At 31.2% G+C, this 20,613-nt stretch overlaps 3 protein-coding genes across 4 annotated transcripts in view; 2 read left to right on the top strand and 1 right to left on the bottom strand.

The window, feature by feature from the left end:
* The first annotated feature begins 10,047 nt into the window (after positions 1–10,047).
* LOC125846836 (probable xyloglucan endotransglucosylase/hydrolase protein 8) lies at positions 10,048–11,756 on the top strand. Its single transcript, XM_049526509.1, has 4 exons — positions 10,048–10,270; positions 10,355–10,455; positions 10,523–10,725; positions 11,347–11,756. The coding sequence occupies exons 1-4, from the start codon at positions 10,081–10,083 to the stop codon at positions 11,747–11,749; spliced, it is 897 nt and encodes a 298-aa protein (XP_049382466.1). The 5' UTR covers positions 10,048–10,080; the 3' UTR covers positions 11,750–11,756.
* A 1,103-nt stretch (positions 11,757–12,859) lies between these two features.
* Positions 12,860–15,115, bottom strand: LOC125846842 (uncharacterized). 2 transcript variants are annotated; one of them, XM_049526515.1, is made up of 2 exons: positions 15,033–15,115; positions 12,860–13,644 (listed from the first exon to the last, which is right to left on the bottom strand). In XM_049526515.1, exon 2 carries the CDS (start codon positions 13,609–13,611, stop codon positions 13,189–13,191), a length of 423 nt encoding a protein of 140 aa, XP_049382472.1. In that variant the 5' UTR covers positions 13,612–13,644; positions 15,033–15,115; the 3' UTR covers positions 12,860–13,188. The 2 variants fall into 2 exon arrangements, with proteins under 2 accessions (XP_049382472.1, XP_049382473.1); XM_049526516.1 differs by having other exon boundaries at positions 12,864–13,639.
* A 4,299-nt stretch (positions 15,116–19,414) lies between these two features.
* Positions 19,415–20,613, top strand: part of LOC125846844 (uncharacterized) — a 2,831-nt gene continuing 1,632 nt past the window's right edge. Inside the window, exons 1-2 of the mRNA XM_049526519.1 lie at positions 19,415–19,571; positions 19,670–19,787. Of these exons, the coding sequence (XP_049382476.1) occupies positions 19,556–19,571; positions 19,670–19,787 (134 nt within the window). The 5' untranslated portion in view covers positions 19,415–19,555. The remainder of the gene's footprint in view (positions 19,572–19,669; positions 19,788–20,613) is intronic.

Below are 20,613 nucleotides of genomic sequence, written 5' to 3'. Positions count from 1 at the left end.
AGAAAACGGTCGCCCCAACCCACAAGTATGTGGGCTACAGGCTTGCCGGGTCAGCCCACTTTTTTAAAAGTTATATATTTTTTTATAATTATTAAATTAAACTAAAAATTATAATTTAAAAATATTATCATAAATATCGATAAAACAATATTACATGGTGTTAATGTTACTACTTGAAAATCAAATCCACAAATAAAATTATCTTTATAATATTTATTAAGTTTTTTTTCAAGTAAAAGTATAAATATCTAAATAGAAATATTAACCTAATTGTTTTGCAATGATCACAATAAAACACAAAAATTATGACAATATTCCAACCATAAAAAAGTAAAAAATAAACTCCTTAAAAAATCATGAAACTTATAGTGTATCTAACACTTCATGAAACCTATGGCGTATCTAACACTTTATGATCATCTTCATCCAGTGGCAGAGGGAGGATTTTCATCAAGGGGTTCAATGAAAAAATTAATTACGTAAATAATATCCACAAATAAATTAAACGGGTCGAATCGGATATAAACGGGTCGGATTAAACTGTCGAATCAAGAAGAAAAGGGTTTTCTAATATTTGACTTTATAATTAGGGATTAAACTAATAAATCCTAAATTTCCAATCAGGATTTTAATTTTTTGGAACTAAACATCATTTTCTGATTGCATTATTATATTTTTAAATAAATTAAAACGCCTAAAATATAGCTGATAAAAGAAATGCCTTTGCCCAGATTCGAACACGCGACCTCGCGTGCAGTAGAGCGAATTCCTGAACCCCCAACGCCACTGAGCTACGCCTTTGGTGTATGTTCAGGGGGTTCAGTACTATATATATACACGTATATTAAAAATTTAATCTTATATATATAGTGTAATTTTTCGACGAAGGGGGTTCGGATGAACCCCCTTCGTCCTACGTAAATCCGCCCCTGTCTTCATCAAGCATATCTGAATCAACTTGTGGGAAGGTTGTCTTAACATCTTCATTTTCATCTGCAACTTATATGCAGTTTCAATTAGTTAAATATTAAAAAATAACTATATTGAGAATTATAATATTTAAATGTACACATAAATATATTACCAGTTTGAGAAAAACCATGTAACCAGTTTCGAGTAGCAACAAGTGTTTGAAATTTTCATGGTGGATGCAACTTCTATACTTATTGATTTCCTAAAAAACTTTAAGTAGATTTTGAGTTTGGATCTCTTTAATTTTAAATTTTAATATTATATTATATTTTTTAACTAATTTTTATTGGCCCACGAGCCGGCTCTACGTATATTTCTCAAGCGCCACAAATCAGTAGGCTTATTCAGATCGAGCCCAAAAGCCTTTTTTTAAAATGGGCTCCAAAAATTTTAGCCCAACTCTATTAAATTCTGAGTTAGTCCAGGCCGGCCCAACAGGCCTAACCCATATTGACAGCTCTACCCATAATTCATATTTGACATTTGTGATTCACAAAGCAAAGGAAAAAGGGAAACTATAGTACAAGAAATTGATAGCATTATGAACAGGATAAAAAATTCCCAGGTAGATGTAATTGTAGGCTTGAAAATTTATAATTCTTTTAATTTGTTTTACTTTTTTTTTTAAAAATGTTATTATTTATATTTAGTAACTATTTATACCAATATCTAATATGACATATTTAAAATCCAAAGATTCAAAAGATATTTTGATAAATTAAAGATATCTTTAATTTAAGATAATAAGATTTCAAAAAAAATCTTCTATTTTTTCAATGGAGAGTGTACTCCCTCTATTCACATTTACTTGTCCACTTAAACTTTCTACACTTTTTAAGAAATAATGATTAATGCTATGAGTATTTTAGCACAATACTCATGTTAATTGGTGTTTAGTCTTATCCCTTAGGTCTTGAAAAATGATGTGGTGAATAAATAATAAATATTGAGGGGGTTTCTCTTAATATACTAAACGCAAAGGCCAAATATGCCCCTGCACTATAGGAAATAGTTTAAATCTACCCCTTTCGTTATACTTTCAGGCTAAATATACCCTTGTGACTAATAGAGGACACATGGACAACTAATATTAAATGAACTGTTCAATTTAAAATAAATCAAATTCGGATAAAACTCATCCCGCCCCAATAATTTAACCCGACCTAATTATTGTTATCTCCTGTATTCAGGTTAGTCAAAAAATACAGAAACAGAAAAAAGATGAAATTGACAGAATGATTTTTAATCCGAGTCCACAGAAACCACTGTGTTTCCTTAAGAAATCTAATCCCCTCACTGTACCCGAGGTTGCAGATTAATTCCTCCCAAGATAAAACGGATTAACCTGTTAAAGAAGTAGTGGTACCTCAAACTTCAATAACTTCAGCGAACGCAAGAACAGCAACAAGAGCACACACAGACTCAGTCGATCGACAATTTTATTTATGTAAGAAAAAATGTATGCAGAGAGGAAAAATTCAGTGTCTGAAAAAACGAAAAAGACCTCTTATTTATAGCCATTTGCAGCAAGGAACGCGCCTATTCAGAAAATCTGTTCAGACCCGTTTTTTCCAGAACATTGTGTCCTTTGGGAAAAGTAACGACTTTTCGGAAGTATTACCGTTTGGGAAAAGTAACGACTTTTTGGAAGGATTACCGTTACACGTGAATTTCAAATAAATTCAGTTGCGTCAAATTAATTATGTTATTTAATTAACATTCTGAATTAATTTATAAGAGAAAGGAAATGATTTAACAAGATTGATTAAATAATTTTGTCCAAAAATATTATCAATCAATCACATCCGAAACCGAAGCCAAGCGACGACGGCGCGAGGGGCACCTTCTTCTTAACCCTTTAAGAACTAAAGGANATTTAAATAACCAAATGCAGCTTCAAAATTCCCTCTTTCAGAATAGCAGTCTATGAGTATGTTATAAATAAGAGGACTGCATATACCCTTATCAAGAATAGGAACAATTTGCTCAAATTTCCCATCTTTACAAAGCATCTGAGCAATTAAAGACCATGTAACCACATTCTCCTGAACCCCATTACGAATAATAGAACCATAATAACACCAGCCCAGTCTTAACTCATTCTTACTGAGCAGTAAATTAAGCAATGTATTACAACAATTAACAGACACAAAATAGCCATATTCTCTAACTATTTGATAAACATGAAGAGCTTCCAAGAACAAACCTTTATTGCAGTAACATTCAAGAACTGAGCTCAAGACTGAAGACTGAATGTGAATATCACCAGCTTTCAATGACTGAATCAAGAAACCCACAATTTGGGCTGGTGGGTATGTTTGAATGAGAGAATCCAAGATGGGTTTTGTGGGTTTGGATAGTCCGGACCCGAGAAGTATATACACAAGTGTACAAAGAACTTTGGCATCAGGTTGGAACCCAAAATTGTTCTTGGCATAGTCGAAGAAGCGTAGAGAGACTTGTGGGTTGGTTCGGGTGTTGTGGAGGATTTGAAGGAAGAGAGATGGAGTAAATTGTGAAGAACAAAGTTTGAGGTTCTTGAGAAGTGAAGGCCATTGATTTGTTTGTCTTTGCAAGAGAATAGAGGAAATTTGGGAAACTAATTGGGTTTGTTTGAATTGGATTCTCCAACTTTGGGGCTTTTGTGTTGTTGTTAGAGTGCTTGCTATTGCGATTGATTTCTGGAAGAGAAAGAGAGCTCTAGAGGCAATGGTCATTTCAGTTATGGTGCAAGCGAATCAGTTTCAATTGCGAAGAGAGTTGCAGAGAATTTTCCGTACATTTTCTATGGGTCAAATTTGTAAAAGTGGCTAGTTTTTAAAAGCTTGCCAACGAGCCCAATTCTATGAACAAGCACAATTTCATTTGAAGTTTTTGCACGGATGGCCTATTTTGAGTCCAAAGTTAATGTATGGGTAATGGGACTTTGAATCCTGCATCAATTTTAGGAAAGTTGATTTGGGGCTTATATTATTAAGCTTTCTAATTTCGGAGAAGGGCCAAAAATGTTTCTCAACTATTTGAATTGGTATAAAATTACCCTACATTTACCTGTCGGCTTCAAAATACCCTTAACCTCAACCATTTGGCTAAAAAATACCCTTATGTCTAACGACTCATACTCATAAGGTGGATGGAAGACAATATTATACCAAATCTCATAGTTTAAGGGCATTTTAGGAAATATCGAGTGTATTTTTTATGGAAAAATTGAATAAAATAGCAAAATATTAATTCAAATTATATGGTATAACCACAGTTTGATTTAATTGTAACCCGTAGCAAATAGTTGTCATTCGTCACTCTCCCCAGCTTTCTGGCTCACCAGTCTCTTCCTCGCCCCTCTCACTTTATACAAACACAAATGTATAAAATGTGTTTGTGTTTGTATAAAGCGAGAGAAAACTCTATATACAAATACAAATACAGATATTTTTATCCTATACACTTATAATTATACAAATACAGATTTTTCCCTGCACATTTCTCTTTTGTCTTTCTCTCTTTCTCGCTTTATACAACACAGATTATACAAATTACAATGTATAATTTGTGTTGTATAAAGCGAGAGAGAGAGAGAGAGAGATTTGATATACAAACGTTTTATTTCGATTCAATTGTATACCAATTCAAATTTTATGCAGATATACAAACACAATCATTGATACATATACATAGTAGTTACATATATACAATTATCTAACCGATATATATATACAATTGTTGCGCTTTTATACAAACGAGATGCCTGCCAGCGAAATTATACAAATCTGATGCTCCTGCCAGCGAGTTATACAATCTGATGCTCCGTATCAAACATAAAGTTTGTTATGGAACGCAATTATGCAAACTATAGCTATAACATACAAATATGATTTTTATGTTTGCTAAACCTAAAATTTACTCTTTTTTTATTCAAAAAATTGGTGTCAAGGATATTTGGGATCAAAAGATGAACGAAGGATTATTTTGTGCCAATTCAAATAATTAAGGAACATTTTAGGTCCTTCTCAGTCCTAACTTTAATAACTAGTTTTTGAGGTATGATTCTCTTTGAATTATATTATCGACAAGAGCCGAGACATCAGATTTGTAATTAGAATTTTCAGAAAGCACCAAAAGATAAAGAAGAGGACAACTTTAGCACGTGAGTCACCAATGAATCCATGTGAGTGTATAAATCTTACTTAAAATGTTACAATAAATTGCTTGCCAGTTTCAATGAGTTAAAAGCTGAGAGGCTAATGAGCCTCTTGACTTTCATTCCGATAATTCATATTTGACATTTGTGATTCACAAAGCAAAAGAAAAAGGGAAACTATGGTACAAGAAATTGATAGCATTATGCTACGTGATTTTCCAAACAGGATAAAAAATTCCCAGCTAGATGTTATTGTAGGCTTGAAAATTTATACGTCTTTTAATTTGTTTGTTTTATTTTTATTTTTTTAAATATTATTATTTTATATTTAGTAACTATTTATACCAACATCCTATATGACATATTTAAAATCTAAAGATTCAAAAGATATTTTGATAAATTAAACATATCTTTAATTGAAGATAATAAGATTTCAAAAAAAAATCTTCTTTTTTTTCAATGGAGAGTGTACTCCCTCCATTCACATTTACTTGTCCACTTTAAACTTTCTACACTTCTTAAGAAATAATGATTAATGCTATGAGTATTTTAGCACAATACTCGTGTTAATTGGTGTTTAGTCTTATCCCTTAGGTCTTGAAAAATGATGTGGTGAATAAATAATAAATATTGAGGGGGTTTCTCTTTATATACGCAAAGGCCAAATATACCCCTGCACTATAGGAAATAGTTTAAATCTATCCCTCCCGTTATACTTTTGGGCTAAATATACCCTTATAACTAATAGAGGACATGTGGACGGCTAAGATTAAATGAACTATTCAATTGAAAATAAATCAAATTCGGATATAACCCGCCCCGCTTCAATAATTTAACCCGACCTAATTATAACATGGACCCACCCAATTTATAACATTGACCTAATTAAACTCTGAATTCATGCATACATAGAGAAAATGCCACTGCTTTAGAAAGAACAGGCGCATATTGCTAATTTCGATTCTAAGGATATCCTAATCAAATGACAGTGGGAGCACTTTCAGATGAAGGGTAATCTTTGAATACGAAGGTAGGAGAAATCAGTTTCATGTTATAGAATGGGAAAAAACTAAAGAGGAGATCAATTCAGAAAATAAATTACCATTCAGGTTATGTGTTGAGAATTCACTCTTCCTCTTTTTGATGTTATCTCACATGTATTTTCCTAGTTTTTCTTTGTCCAGAATTTAAGACTGCTCACTTGTTCATTGATCTCAAAATCTCCCTTAACTGACTAACTGAGGTGTTTATGAACAAGCAAACTATAGTTGACAACAACATCATGACTGAACCAAGAATTTCACAAGTGTTTGCTGATCTGCATACCGTTAACGCTAGAAAAATAAACATGAAGTTAATATTAAGCAAGTCTAGAAACAAGATACTGTACGCTGAAGCAAAGGATTCATTTGTCGATTTTCAGTTCAGTTTCCTCACTGGGTCAAATGTTAAAATTAGGTCGGGTTAAATTATTGGGGTGGGGCAGGTTATATCCAAATTTGATTTATTTCAAATTGAATAGTTCATTTAATATTAGCCATCCACATGTCATATGTTAGTCACAAGGATATATTTAACCCGAAAGTATAACTAGGCTTATAGTATAGGATATATTTGACCCTTTGCCGTATACTAAAAATGGCAAGTAAAAATAAGAACATATATAATGAGCAAATAAATTAAAGTGAATGGAGGGAGCTGTTATTTTTCTTCTCCCTTAAATGATTTACTAAATTCCAGCAAGAATTATTAACTGTTTTGTACATGCTCGATAAGATTCAGTCACGGGCCAAGTTAGGCTAATGCAACCAAAAATCAATACTGTACTATTTTTTTTTTAGATTTAGATCACCATTGTGGTGGGGGTCAAGGAATGCAACCAAAAAATTTATTAATTAGACCACTATTGTTGTTGGGTTTAGGCCTTGACCCCTCACATGTGTGGATCCTCGATTTTCAGAGTAATATAGTGTTTGATGTGAACTTAAAAACTAAAAGTGGATTTTGAATCTCCTAATCATCTTAACTTAGTTTATTAATATAATTATTGAAATCCACTGAGTAATGTCAAATGTTGATGGCCTAATTTACTATTCCCTGTGTTCTTATTTTTATGTCCTTATTAAAAATAGATGTTTTTTAATGCTTGTAATTTACAAAATCAATATAATAAATAATACCATTTTCTTTATTTTACTCTTGAGAATTATTAGTCTTGAAAGTATGAATTTGACAAATATAGAAAAACTAAATGTTTAATTCATGTTCACTAGTCAATTTAATTAATTAAGTAAACTAATTTATGTTAATGTATTGAAAACTTGACTTCAAAAGACACTAAATAAGTTTACAGTGGTAAAATTATCTAATTTCTTTTATAGAATGTGAAATTTAAAATAATGACATATAAATATAAACGGAGGAAATAATATCAAAGTTTATTGTTAGTACTTCTATCCTTGATTTAAGGTTTCTGAGCCACTCTTCTGAAATTGTTTTCTTCCTACTTGTCCGTCTTTGGGGTTTGTGTAATAGGGGAACAAATCCCTATAAATGTCCCGTTACAAAATTTGAACTTTCCCTTGATTCGAAGAAGCATCTCAAGTTAATTAGTACTAATAAGGAATTAATTAATTACGTGACATGAGGTTAAAATGTTTAAGATGTAAGATCTAGGCAAAGTTGTGGAAATTGTTTGATAAAGAAATTCCATATCTGTTTTCTTTTCTCTTCGACATAAAAAAAAAATTAAATGTGTTACTAGTATTGATTTCGATGAAACTTTAATGTTTTCATTAATTAATAAATAATAATTGAAACATTTACTATTTTGGAGGGCCGTTTGACTTTATATCTTTGAAGAAGGACGAACTCTTCCTCATATAAATAAGTTAATGTACGGAATAGAAATACAAGATGCTACATCCTAAAAAAATGAAAAATGTGTTCTCAAATCTCAATCAACGTAAAGCCTATATCTGTAATATTGAGATTCACGACAAGTTAAATGATTACTTTAACAATAACCATGCTTTATTAGCCCCTTAATTTAAGGTTATTTTGCCTCATTAATCTACGTGATGTTTTTTTTTTCTTTTGTGAAAGTATAGCTACTCCATATTATATTCTCCTTTGATCTATTTTATTTTTAAAAGATAGTATTTAATTAAAAGAATAATGTGATTAAATTATTTTTATATATTCTTTGATCTCAATTGAATATTATTTTTCCTGCACTATATTTATTAAATAAGAATAAAAATGAAGATTAGCTATTAATTATATTTTAGTTTTTAAAATTAATAATTATTCTTGCTTGATTATTTAATAAGCACAATAATTAAAATTAATAGAAAATCAAATACTCCCTCCGTCTCATTTTATGTAGCGCCACCTTTTGACTTCACACGATGGTTAAAAAACTGAAGATTTTAAAAATAATTTTTAACAAAATGACAGTTAAAATGAACGGAGATCAAGTAATAAGGAGTTAAGAGAATGCAGTTTGTCAAATCGAAGGTGGTTTTCATATAATAAGTCCATTCAAAAGAGGCATATTGCAATATTAAAAGCATTTTAGACCCCACTTTTATTTTCTGCCCCCAAAATCACTTCATTGGCAGCATGGATACCCTCACACTCTCTTCGTGGGGATTTTGTAATTTTGCATGCTCTTTCTGGATATGTGTGCTATTGCCTAAATTACTCACTTTTAAAATTCAAAAATAAGTATTGAGCAGAGTATTCGTCATCTCTAAAGATTTATATTTTAAAAATTGTCAAAAATATTCTTTGACTTAATAAAATAATTGAAATTTGTTCTCCATCTATCTATAATAAGATCTCAATTGTTTTTAATATTATTTATTGGGGTTAAAGTCATCGAAATCTAATAGATGAGCAATTTTAATAGCTTAGTTGATTGATTAATTGAATTTTCATCTTATTAGTGAGAGTTTAATTTTTCACCTTGTAATTTTCTTCCCCATTTCTGTTGCCTTTTTTCCTCAATAGATAGAAAGAAAACTAACGTTAAAAGTAAGGATTTAACAAGTGAAGGGAGAACAAATTTAAATTACTTTTAATATTATAAAGGGAAAAAGGTCTAAAAAATACTTTAACTTTGATCGAAATTGATGTTACGATACCAAACTTTGGAAAGAACTTTTTACCCCCTGTACTATTTAATAGTGTATTTTAAAGGTATATATGTGCCTACGTGGACATCATAAATATTTCATCATTTTAACTAGTAATGTGTCCACGTGGGCACATATATACCTTTAAAATACACTATTAAATAGTGCAGGGGTAAAAGGTCCTCCATAAAGTTTGGTATCGTAACAGCAATTTCGGTCAAAATTGGAGTATTTTCAGACCATTTTCCCTATTATAAAAACATTTTTGAACATTTAGGAGAATGCATTAATCTACTATATCAGTGCCGTAACCAAAAATTCCAACAAGGATTTGAAGCTGAGCACCATGTAAGTTTTGAGCATATCCTTATTACTGCGCTACAAGTCTCCGTTGGTTCTATGAGTATCCAAAAATTTATATATACCACTATAAAGTAAGATGTAATTTTTGAACAAACTCCATCCTAACAGTACAATTGAATTGTTTTGGTTTCTAAAAAAGCCATATTGGATTGATATTTTTGAAAAACATTCCATTTTTGGAACACCAAACATGGTGGTCCTCAATTTTTGAAATATATTTCTAGTCCAAATAGGAAAATATTCTCAAATGAGTTGGAATTTTTATCGTCTAGAATTGCTAATAAAAGCAGTTTTTTGTTCGTTCTTTTTTGTCCTTAGCCTTATATTTCGTCTCTCGAGGTAAAAAAAAATTATTTCCGTTTTTGCCCTTAGGTAACAAACCGCGTATAATTAATAAAACGTTGTCATTTCTAAGGGATCCATCCAGCCTATCTTCATTCAAAAGAAAAGAAAAACAAAAACACCATGGAGAGCAATGCTTCTTCCATGGCTCATCTTTTTTTAATTTTATCAGTAATGTTTACCCTTTTTTCATCATCAAATGGAGTAGTGAAAGGTGCATTTGAAGAAAACTTCAGTAAAAGTTGCCCTGGTACACATTTCAAGACTTCTGAAGATGGACAGATCTGGTATCTTACCTTAGACCAAGTATCAGGTGATTAAAATCCTACAAATTTAAAACGCATTTTATTTTATTTTCTTGAAATTTGAATATATTTCATGTTTTTTGGTATGTTAGATTGTGGGTTCATAACAAAACAGACCTATAGATTTGGTTGGTACAGCACAAAGTTGAAATTAGTAGGAGGTGACTCTGCTGGTGTTGTAACAGCATTTTATGTAAGTTCACTTAAACATTTTGTGCATTTTTGTTGGAATTTTTTTGTAATTTTTTTGTTGGGCACAGATGTGCTCAGAAGTAGAGGCAGGGCCATTGAGAGATGAAATAGATTTTGAGTTCTTGGGAAACAGAACAGGGCAGCCTTATCTTATTCAGACAAATGTGTATAATAATGGCAGTGGTGGACGTGAAATGAGGCATCAACTTTGGTTTGATCCTACTCTGGACTTCCATACTTATTCCATTCTTTGGAACTCTCATCAAATTGTGTAAGTCTTATTTTTCCTTTTTCTTGTTTAACCGTTCGATATTCGAAATTCAATGGTTAAACTAATCGGAATTTGTGTTGGATAGATCCATTAAGGAGGTAAAATGTTTGCTACGTTAATGTACTTCATCCCTATGAGCGCTTAAGGATTAAAGTAAATTAATCAGAATTCACGTCGAGTAGATCCATCAAGGAGGTAAAATATACTTCATTTGAACCTTTTTGCTAGAAAATTACAGTATATATCCTAGACGCTGAATACTCTTGGTTTCTTCTTACATTTACTTCTTTATATTTTGAATTGTTTAGGAAAAATTCTGGCTCCGCCATTATCCCTAGAATCCAAATCTAAGACCTATTGTTAAGGATAAAAGATTTTGAACCATCTTACTACATCCATCGATGGTACTTTTTGTTTCTCAAATTACATAAGAGGTACCAAAATACTATAGTAGTAACAATTTTTTTCAAAAAATAAATAAATTACGACTGGCAATAAAGATTCTCTTGAAATGGATTTGAACATAATGAAATGGAAATAGAAGATTCATATATATGTTGAACACAAATGATTTGAGATTAGTTGATGGTGACTCAATCAACTACATTCTTGTAAATGCAGTTTTTTTGTGGATCAAGTACCGATAAGGGTATACAAGAACGCGAATCACACAAACAATTTCTTTCCAGCCCAAAGGCCAATGTACGTGTTTTCAAGCATATGGAATGCAGATAATTGGGCTACTAGAGGAGGCTTGGACAAGATAAACTGGAAAAATGCACCATTTGTAGCATCTTATAAGGATTTCACGATAGACGCTTGTCCATGGAAAAATCCTTACCCTGCTTGTGCTTCATCCACCACTCAGCACTGGTGGGATCAGAACAATGCTTGGCACTTATCAAGTAAAGAGAAGATTGATTATGCTTGGGTTCAAAGGAACTTTGTGGTTTATAACTATTGTCAGGATACTGTGAGGAACAAGTACAAGCCTCAAGAGTGTTGGTTAAATCCATTGGACTAATATTAAAGAGAGATAAAATTATTTGAGAGGGGAAAATTGTAGTAGTATTTTGATCTGGATTTTGAGTGTATATATATCGGACTCTCTCATACTTATTTGGGATTGAGCCATAGTAGATCCATCGATTGGTATACTTTACACCGTCTAGTAAAAGAAGGAACGGCATTACTACTATTGGAAAGTGAAACAGTGTTTCGCTATATTCACAAATGTTATAATGATATTCTTAATGCAATCTTTACGTATGTATGTTTTATTGAAGGAAGTTAAGATTTCAATTTCTCATAGTCGTTTAAGAGGTAAGGGCTCCTCTGATCGACGACTTCTGTTATGTAAGTTTCCAAAAGAGCATTAGCATTATGAGATAGATAATGCATCTTCTCCTTGTGCAAGAGTTGGAAGTTAAAATTCTAATTCAATTCCAGCTCTAGGACTTTTGAGATGAACGAAGAACATCGTGAAATTGATGAGCGCGGTAATTACTAAGTACACACCAGAAGTTGTAACTTGTGAGATCATGAAGTAACGAGACATGTCACATGGCATTAAAATAACCAGATATTGCAGTACAAATTTAATGAGATGGACATCTCACCTACCTAGATGAAAGTTGTGGAAAATTATGATTCTCTCACTTGGAATAATCAATTCATATCGCCGTATGTTTGTACTCTACATCATATACCTTGTGGATGTTTGTTTTCAACATCAATTTTGTATTACTACTAGTTATTACACTGCCAGAAGTAAAAGTGAAAAAAAAACACATGTAAAGATGAGGAAGTAGCTTTTCAAAATGGTACTTCAATTTGTGGGACAGATTTGAGGAGCCAACTTATAATTTCCTAATTAAGTTGTTTGTTATGGGGAGGAGAGGACCACACAATTTACTAATTCGTCGCCATCTCATAAACAAACAATTTTGTTGTCACGGATCACTGGTACAATTGTACATGTCTAGCATATGGGCCTCCATACACAATTTGATATTGCAAACTAATTAAACATGCCCTGTTAATAGCACCAAATTTTTCAAACCTTGAAATGACATCAACAAAAATATTCAGGAAAATGCCAAGAGCAAGATAATTTACAACTGACAATTCAAAGTACTAGTTTACCAATTTTTGTGGATAATTTACACAACTCCGGAGTTCTCTAAGATGACACCTATCAGGCGTAAACGATGTCACATATCACCAACTGAAATAATCGGGCAACCAGCGTCGCACAACCAAAGAAATTGAAATCACTCTAGTAAATAAAACATAGAGTAGTTTTTTTGCTTGTATAACAGCTGGCAACAATTACGAATTAGAACTAAGCATCCAGCCACACCCAGTGATAAATAGATGTTGGGAAGTAATAGTAATATACAGTCAAAATGTCCTAGAAAAACCCACTGTATGAAAGTCGAGAACTAATAGAGGATTCATCCGTTAGCTAGCTGCATTTGCCGAATTGTACTTGCACTGCAACCATATCAAGCGTCTCTCATTCTTAAGAGAGATAAAAGTTTCTCTGGCATTTGAATTCTCGAATAAATCCAATGCAAAAAAGTAGATACTTTGATCTACACCTTGCATTTCATCTAATACTTTTATGCATTTGCTTATAGCAAAGCGTTCCTCATTCCTCATAATGGCAGCTGCCCTCATCTTTGAAGCAGCTGCAATTTCCAGCATTGCATCAACTATAGCATCACCAGTTGCCTTGCGACTTCTCTTGCGACGACCTGAATTTGGCGTTACAGTTTGATGCTTACTGTGCCCATCTAACATGTTTAAGTCCTCTCCTGAGCCTGAAGAAGCGTCCTCCTCCACCAAAGCAGGATCAGCAGACATGGTGAAATGTCTTTGCATTACCAGGCAGGCACAGGATTTCTACCTCCTACACTAATCAAACAAGCACATGATCACAAATTATTTAACTGGGAAGATAAATTAGGCACCCACACAACTAACCATTGGAGTTTATTCTAGCCATAATTTGGAGGGAGGAAACAATAAAGGGACATAATGACATCCATTTGTACAAACATCAAATACCAAAAAAATGCATGTGCGCGCTTTTTGCTTCACAATATAAAGTTGTCAAATGTTGAATCCTGGTTTGTATACTCCACGCTACTTGTCCTTGGGCATCCTAGACACTTGCAGATTCGCATTGTTACTACTCCCTCCACTTCAATCTATAAGAACCTATTTCCTTTTTCGACTGTTTAAAGAAGAATGACTCATTACTAAATTTGAATAATTTATTTAAACTTGCCATTTTACTCTTAGTGAGAATCTTTTATAGCCGCACAAATATCATGGCATTCTTAAGATCACAAGTTTTTCAAAAAAAATTATAACCACACTTGACATGTTTAGTACCACAAGTTTTAGAAGTCTTCATTCCTTTAATTTCAAAAGTTTTTCTATCCCGAATGCCAAAGATGTTAAAAGATACTCCTCCATCCCAAATTACTTGTCATGTTCCATCTATGAGAGACACCAATGTTTTTTCATCATATTAATACAAGAAGAATTGTAATTTATACTATTTTTCATATACTTTTTGAATATGTAAATTTTAATTTTAGAATAGATTTCCAATTAATCAGAGATACCGCATAATGGGAATACAATAACTTAAGTTTTCCTTCAAGCTATAAAGATACATTAATGTGTTAAGCATGAATGAAAGAAGGATAGTCCCCACAAAATCGAGAAGCACATTTACTTTACAGACAAATAGTAACAGAAAATGGAGAAATTACAAAACTTATTACTCCTTCTGTTCACTTTCACTTATTCTTAAAATAGATTTTCATTTTTACTTGTAGAATCGTTATTGTAGTGGTGAAACACAGAAAAAAAAGACAGAAAATAGAGCAAAGAATGCAACACACAGGGCTGGAAATGAATAAAGAGATGGTCAAGCCAAATCCAAATCCAAATCTATAGAAACCCATCTCGAAAACCTTAGTCGACAAGCAAACCAAACACAACTCAACAAGTGATCCCATATTTATCACTAGAAACTACCCAACTTAAACATTTTCCTTTTACCTGTTTAGAATTGAGTTTTTTTTCTTCCTTTTTCCTAGATAAATCAAATGGACCCTATATTCCATTTTATTCCTGCTTCCCATCCCCTATATTCCATTTAATCCCCTCTTTCTCAAGAAGAATGCAAAATTCGTCAACTAATAAATGAGATTTGCTGTATATGAGTAGTCCCTTAGCCCTTGGATGAAATTTTATTAACAGAAATTTCGAAAATTAAAAAATCGTACCTCAACGGATTTCAGACGGTGGAGGTGCTGATGGCTGAGAGAGGGGCGCTGCAACGGTCGACGGCTTAGGGTTTTGGGAGAGATGGGGGAATACGATAGCTAAGAGGTAAATAGTAGTATAATTTTGGAGGCGTCTTTTTTTTAAAGAAGTGTTATAATTTAAGAGGTAATTATGTATCATCTCAAAAAACATTTAAACCTCTCATATAATGAACGATAGAATGATAAATAAGTAAACTAAAATAAAATGAGAAATTTCTATATGATAAAAATATATTATAATTAAAAAAATACAAATAACTTAGATATTTAAAAAAATTAAAAGCTATCACAATAGTTGGTATATCTTATTTTACTAGGTAATTTGTGTTTATTTTTAAAGTTATATGTTTTAAACTATATTCAATTTTTAAATAAACAATGCGTGATTTTTATTTGTAATTTTATATATATATATATGAGCGGGTTGAGTTGAAATAAATATTGGGTTGGGTCTTAACCCGCTCAAGTTTACTTTGGGCTCAAATAGATTTAAAATGGGTTGGGTTTTCACCCATCCAATTTGATCTATTTAATCTCAATGCTCTAATTTTAATATATTGTTATTTCAGTTTTATAACTATAATTTGAATTTCAATTCAAGAAATATTTAAAAAGTAAGTTACAAATCTATATCTATAATATAAAGGAGAGACATAGATAAGGTGATGTGACACATTTCAATGGTTTTCATTCATATTTATCCTTTTTCTCATTTTTTTTAGATTTTTTTCATAAATATTTTCTTTATTAAATAAAAAATTTGATCATATTTACTATTAGATAAGGTGATGTGGGGTCTCTCTATGACCTCCATTCATTTTTTTTTCTCCTTTTTTTAGATTTTTTTCCTTAATTTTTTTCATAAAATAGTTTCTTTATTAAATAAGAAATTCAATCATATTTACTATTTTAATTATATGTAATGAGTTACAAAAAAACTTCCATCTATTTATATTCTCTACTTAAATAACATGCCTTTTCAACTTCTTCCTAACTTTTTTTATGGACTATCAAAACTATAAATAACAATCATTCATAGAGATGTTGAATATTTATTTTTCATTCTTATAGTATAGTTTTTATTTCTCTTTTTTTTAAAAAAAAAATTATTCTTCATTTTTTCCATAAGAAGTCATAGAAAAGATAGTAACATGATATATCCTTCAGTTTGATGAAGATCAAAGATATATTCTTTAAAGATTCATTACAAAGAAATGTTCACATTAGTTTAGTACGAGTTCATCTAATTGAAGAAGGAAGTTTGATTGAAACATTCCTCAAGACAACTTGTCATATTAGTATAAAGTTTGAATGTTTTTAATATTTTAAAAATTCATTAATGTAATGTATTGTTTTGATTTCAATATTCTAATTTTGTCAAAGATATATTAATGGTATATTTCTCATAGCTATTAAATATTGTGCTTAAAAATCTATATATTATAAGCTAGATGTTAAAAAAGTGAAGTTGCACCTCTCTTTGGCCAAAGATTCTATTTATCTTTTTCTTCAATTTTTCATATTATTCTACTTTTATCATTGTACAAAAAATAAATATATCAATTACTACTCTTCTATATTGTTGTTATACTTAAATGTCTCAAAAATTATTTACACTCATTATTATTCTCTATTGCAAAAAAATTAAAAGTCTCAATATTTACTACTTCAATCTTTCAAGATATTATCTCTTTTTTTTATTGTATTTTTTTCCTCTTTCAATTTTATTTAACACAATGGAGTAATACGAAAAAAAGAAGTTGATTTGCTTGTTTTCCTAATAAAACTTAAACACCCAACCAACGTTGAATAATTTATGAGTTTTTTTTGTCTTCATTATTTTATTTTTTCCTTCTTTTATTTATTTTAATTTTTTTATCTCCATAACTTATACCTATTGAACTCTACTTTAATTAATATTATTAACTCATTTTCTTTAAATTTTATATTAATAACCGTCAACTATTTAATTTCAAAATTTAAGATGCCTTGTGATATTCCTTCAGTTTTGTCTTTATAAATTCATATTTTTTATTTTATCAGATTTCTACTCAAGATTATTATTTTTATTTCATATTTGAAATAGTGATATTTTATATTAATGTTGTAACATCAGATTTATACTTTAGTTTGACTCCATGAAAAGGTTCTTGGATGTGGATAAAAGGGGAGCCGGGTAAAAGTTCAAAAATATGTGCATTGACTATGTAATTTTTTTCATCTTTCTTTTTGTGATTAAGGACTTAACAAAAATGTGTCGTTATTTTTCTCTTTTTACTTACTTTTTCACATGTTCTCTCGATATTTTTAAAATTTTTTTTGGTTCTTATACTTTTTTTTAATTGTAGTAAATTACATTTTCATTTAGGCTCAAATTAGTTATTTGTAACTTTGTCAGAACACAGCTACCTACGCCAACAAACATTTATTTTTTTACTACTCATGGCTCAAGAGAAATGCATATTAAATATTGAAATACGCAGTTCTTAAGTGTTTCTTATGGTGAAGAACCATTCACATTTTCTTGAAATTTGTTCATTTCGTCTACTTTTAATGAATTACCAAAAGAATTAATAAAAAATATACACGAAAATTAGCAATAGAAGTTTATTTAAATGATGATGACAAATAAGAGGAAAACATTTATTTAGACAATGATAAAAAATAAGAGAGAAAACAAGGACAATGAAAGAATTAAATATCAAAGAAGAAATGAAATAGAAATACTCATCTCTTTTTCCTCCTATTTTTAGTATCATCACTTTTTTTTTAATAAAAGGAAAACTCATCAGTAAATTTATCATTTAATAAAAACAAGAAAAAAAATCAAGTCCTTAAATATGTTTATTCGAATTATATGTATTAACATTAAGATATTTGTATTGTGATTTTATCATTTCTTATTTCTATAGTTGGTTTTTTATTTTTTGTACCATATATTTTTTGTAATTGTTCAAAGCGTGGCCAAATTTCCTAGTGGATAGATAAATTTTAAAAGATATAAAATAGGTAGTAATTTATACCTTCATGGATCGTTTGATTGGGATCAAGTTATCCTGGGATTAATTATCCTGGTATAACTTATCCACCATGCATATGAGATAACTTTTCCCATCACTATGACATAAATTGTGGGATAAGTTATACCAAACATGACAACCAAACAAGACATCAAAATTTAATCACAAGACAATTTTTTAATCCCATTACTATTTATTCTTATCCCTCACACCAAACGACCCCTCAATATAGAAACATACATTACATCAATGCAAATAAAAAGTCTTAAAACAGGTTGACACTAGAGATTAAATTGGGCTAAATTGAGGATTCTCTTAAAATGGGTTATTAAGACTTGAATGTGTTGAGATTAAATCTAATGCAAATTATCTTGAGTCCAACCCTTAAAATTTTGAGTGGGTTTGGCGAGTTACCTGTAGTTTGGCTCATTTTTGATACCTCTACCCCAACTATTAACATCCTTAGAAACACTCATCTACTTGATTAAGTAATTTTAAAACACCCCCCTAATGCCACATGTCATCCACATATGTGTATATGTAGAATTTTCTGCTGATGTGGTGTGCACACATATATATATGTATAGTAAAAAAGAAAAAACATTCAAATAATTAAATGCTAAAATTTAGTAAAGAATAATTTTTTTGAAAAAAACAATTTCTTTTCTTACCTCACCCAATCCCCTACCTAGGTACCCCAATTCATCACCCACCCCACCCCCTCACCCCCAATTTTTTTTAAAAACTTTTTATCCAACACCACCGAGTATCCCGACGCCTCCCCCCCTAAAAAATTACTTTTATAATAAAATATATATTTTTTCTTATCCCAATTCTTCAGCCCTAAAAAAAAAGTTTAAAAGAATTATCTTTTTTGGAATGGATGGAAGTGAAGTGTGAGGCTGGGGTACTAGGTAGAGGATGTGGTGGGTACTCATCTACTTGATTAAGTAATTTAAAAAATAATTCTTTAAAAAGAAAAGAAGAAGAAGTTATTTTATCTTCTTAAATTGCTAAATTCTTAACATTTAATTATCTAAATGTTCTTTGATTTTTTTTTTATTACATATATCTATGTATACACCACCTAAGCAAAAAATTCTACATATATGCACATGTGGCATAAGAGGGGAATTTTTAAATTTATTTAATCAAGTAGACGGTATTTTTAATGTTGTCAATAGTTAGAGGACTGGACTAATAATTCACACAAAATTTAGGAATGTTTTCAATATTTATTTATTTTTTTTTTAAAAAAAGGAGTACAGCTCTCAAGTATTTAATCAAGCGGCTCTTACGCGCAACTCCATATATTTCCCTGTGATCTCGACCGCACCGTCTTCACATATATTATTCAACCCTCATCAATTATTTACCTTCTTCCCCAAATTACGAATTTGGCCGGAGTTGAAAAATTCTCTTTCTGTGTCGCAATTTGAATCAAGCTCTCGAACTGCAACTATGGTTTGCGATAAGTGTAAGTCTGAATTCTCCTCTTTTATTCACAAATTGTTCATTACAAACAATTTATGAGCAATTGATTTTGACCTAGGGTTTCATAAATTGTATTTTCAGGTGAGAAGAAGTTGTCCAAGGTGATTGTTCCTGATAAATGGAAGGAAGGTGCCAGCAACACTACTGAAGGCGGAGGCCGTAAGATTAACGAGAACAAACTGCTCTCCAAGAAGAAAAGGTTACTTTTTGTTCTTCATTTTTTCTTTTCTTTTTGGTTAATTGCTTTTACCAGTCCGTCCTGATAGTGAATTCCAGTCTCCTTGTAAATTTCCCTTTAACTGACCGTAGAATGGAAGGAGAATAACTGAGAATCGTATGCTTGCTTTTTTTAAGGAAAAAATATTTTTTGATTATATGCTTGCTTTCTTCTAGGAATTTTTGATTAATCTGTGATGCCAGCCAATTGAGATTCATTATACTACTTGATACATACCAAAACTTTCATCAATCAAAACTCAATTACTACCTTCTCTAGAAGGAATTCAGATGTTAAATTACTAAGATAGTCAGGTTTTTTTCTTAATGCTGGTCAGTAAGGACTGATTAGCTGTGGTAAATTTGCGGACCTGAGTAGCACCCAAGGGGGTGCTCTAGGGATCAATGAAGTGGGTGCAAACCATGGAGACCAAGGCTTTAAAATCAAGCAAAAACAAAAGAACACCAAGCATGTCTTCCAATATACCTGAGCATTGGTGGGCAGAGTTACTTAGTGCGTGGGCTGGTGGGAGATAGTAGGTGCCGGTGAAATAGTAAGGACACTAACATCATTATAGATAGTAGAAGTAAAAATTACTGACTTGAGTACTTTAATCTTAGCTGCATTATTGTTTGTAGATGAAATATAATTAATTTGGCTGAGAGTGGGGTGCTTGTTTTTCAAATCAATGAAGGAAACGGTTGAGTAGATTGTGAGGGAGAGAACACAATCCAAAAGTAAGTGTGTATCCTAAGAGGGAAATTCAAGTCCTTTTCTCTTCTTTTTTTAAAGCCCCCACCCATCCAAC

Source organism: Solanum stenotomum, chromosome 12 (assembly GCF_019186545.1).
Source record: "Solanum stenotomum isolate F172 chromosome 12, ASM1918654v1, whole genome shotgun sequence".
Classification (NCBI taxonomy): Eukaryota; Viridiplantae; Streptophyta; class Magnoliopsida; order Solanales; family Solanaceae; genus Solanum; species Solanum stenotomum.
This window is presented reverse-complemented; position numbering and strand designations above follow the sequence as displayed.

Bases quoted from the DNA above. Each gene is read 5' to 3' on its own strand.
- LOC125846836 (XM_049526509.1), top strand. From the start codon at position 10,081: ATGGAGAGCAATGCTTCTTCCATGGCTCATCTTTTTTTAATTTTATCA. The intron at 10,271-10,354 runs GTGATTAAAATC...TTGGTATGTTAG, and splicing joins TACCTTAGACCAAGTATCAG to ATTGTGGGTTCATAACAAAA. The intron at 10,726-11,346 runs GTAAGTCTTATT...TTGTAAATGCAG, and splicing joins TGGAACTCTCATCAAATTGT to TTTTTTTGTGGATCAAGTAC.
- LOC125846842 (XM_049526515.1), bottom strand. From the start codon at position 13,611: ATGCAAAGACATTTCACCATGTCTGCTGATCCTGCTTTGGTGGAGGAG.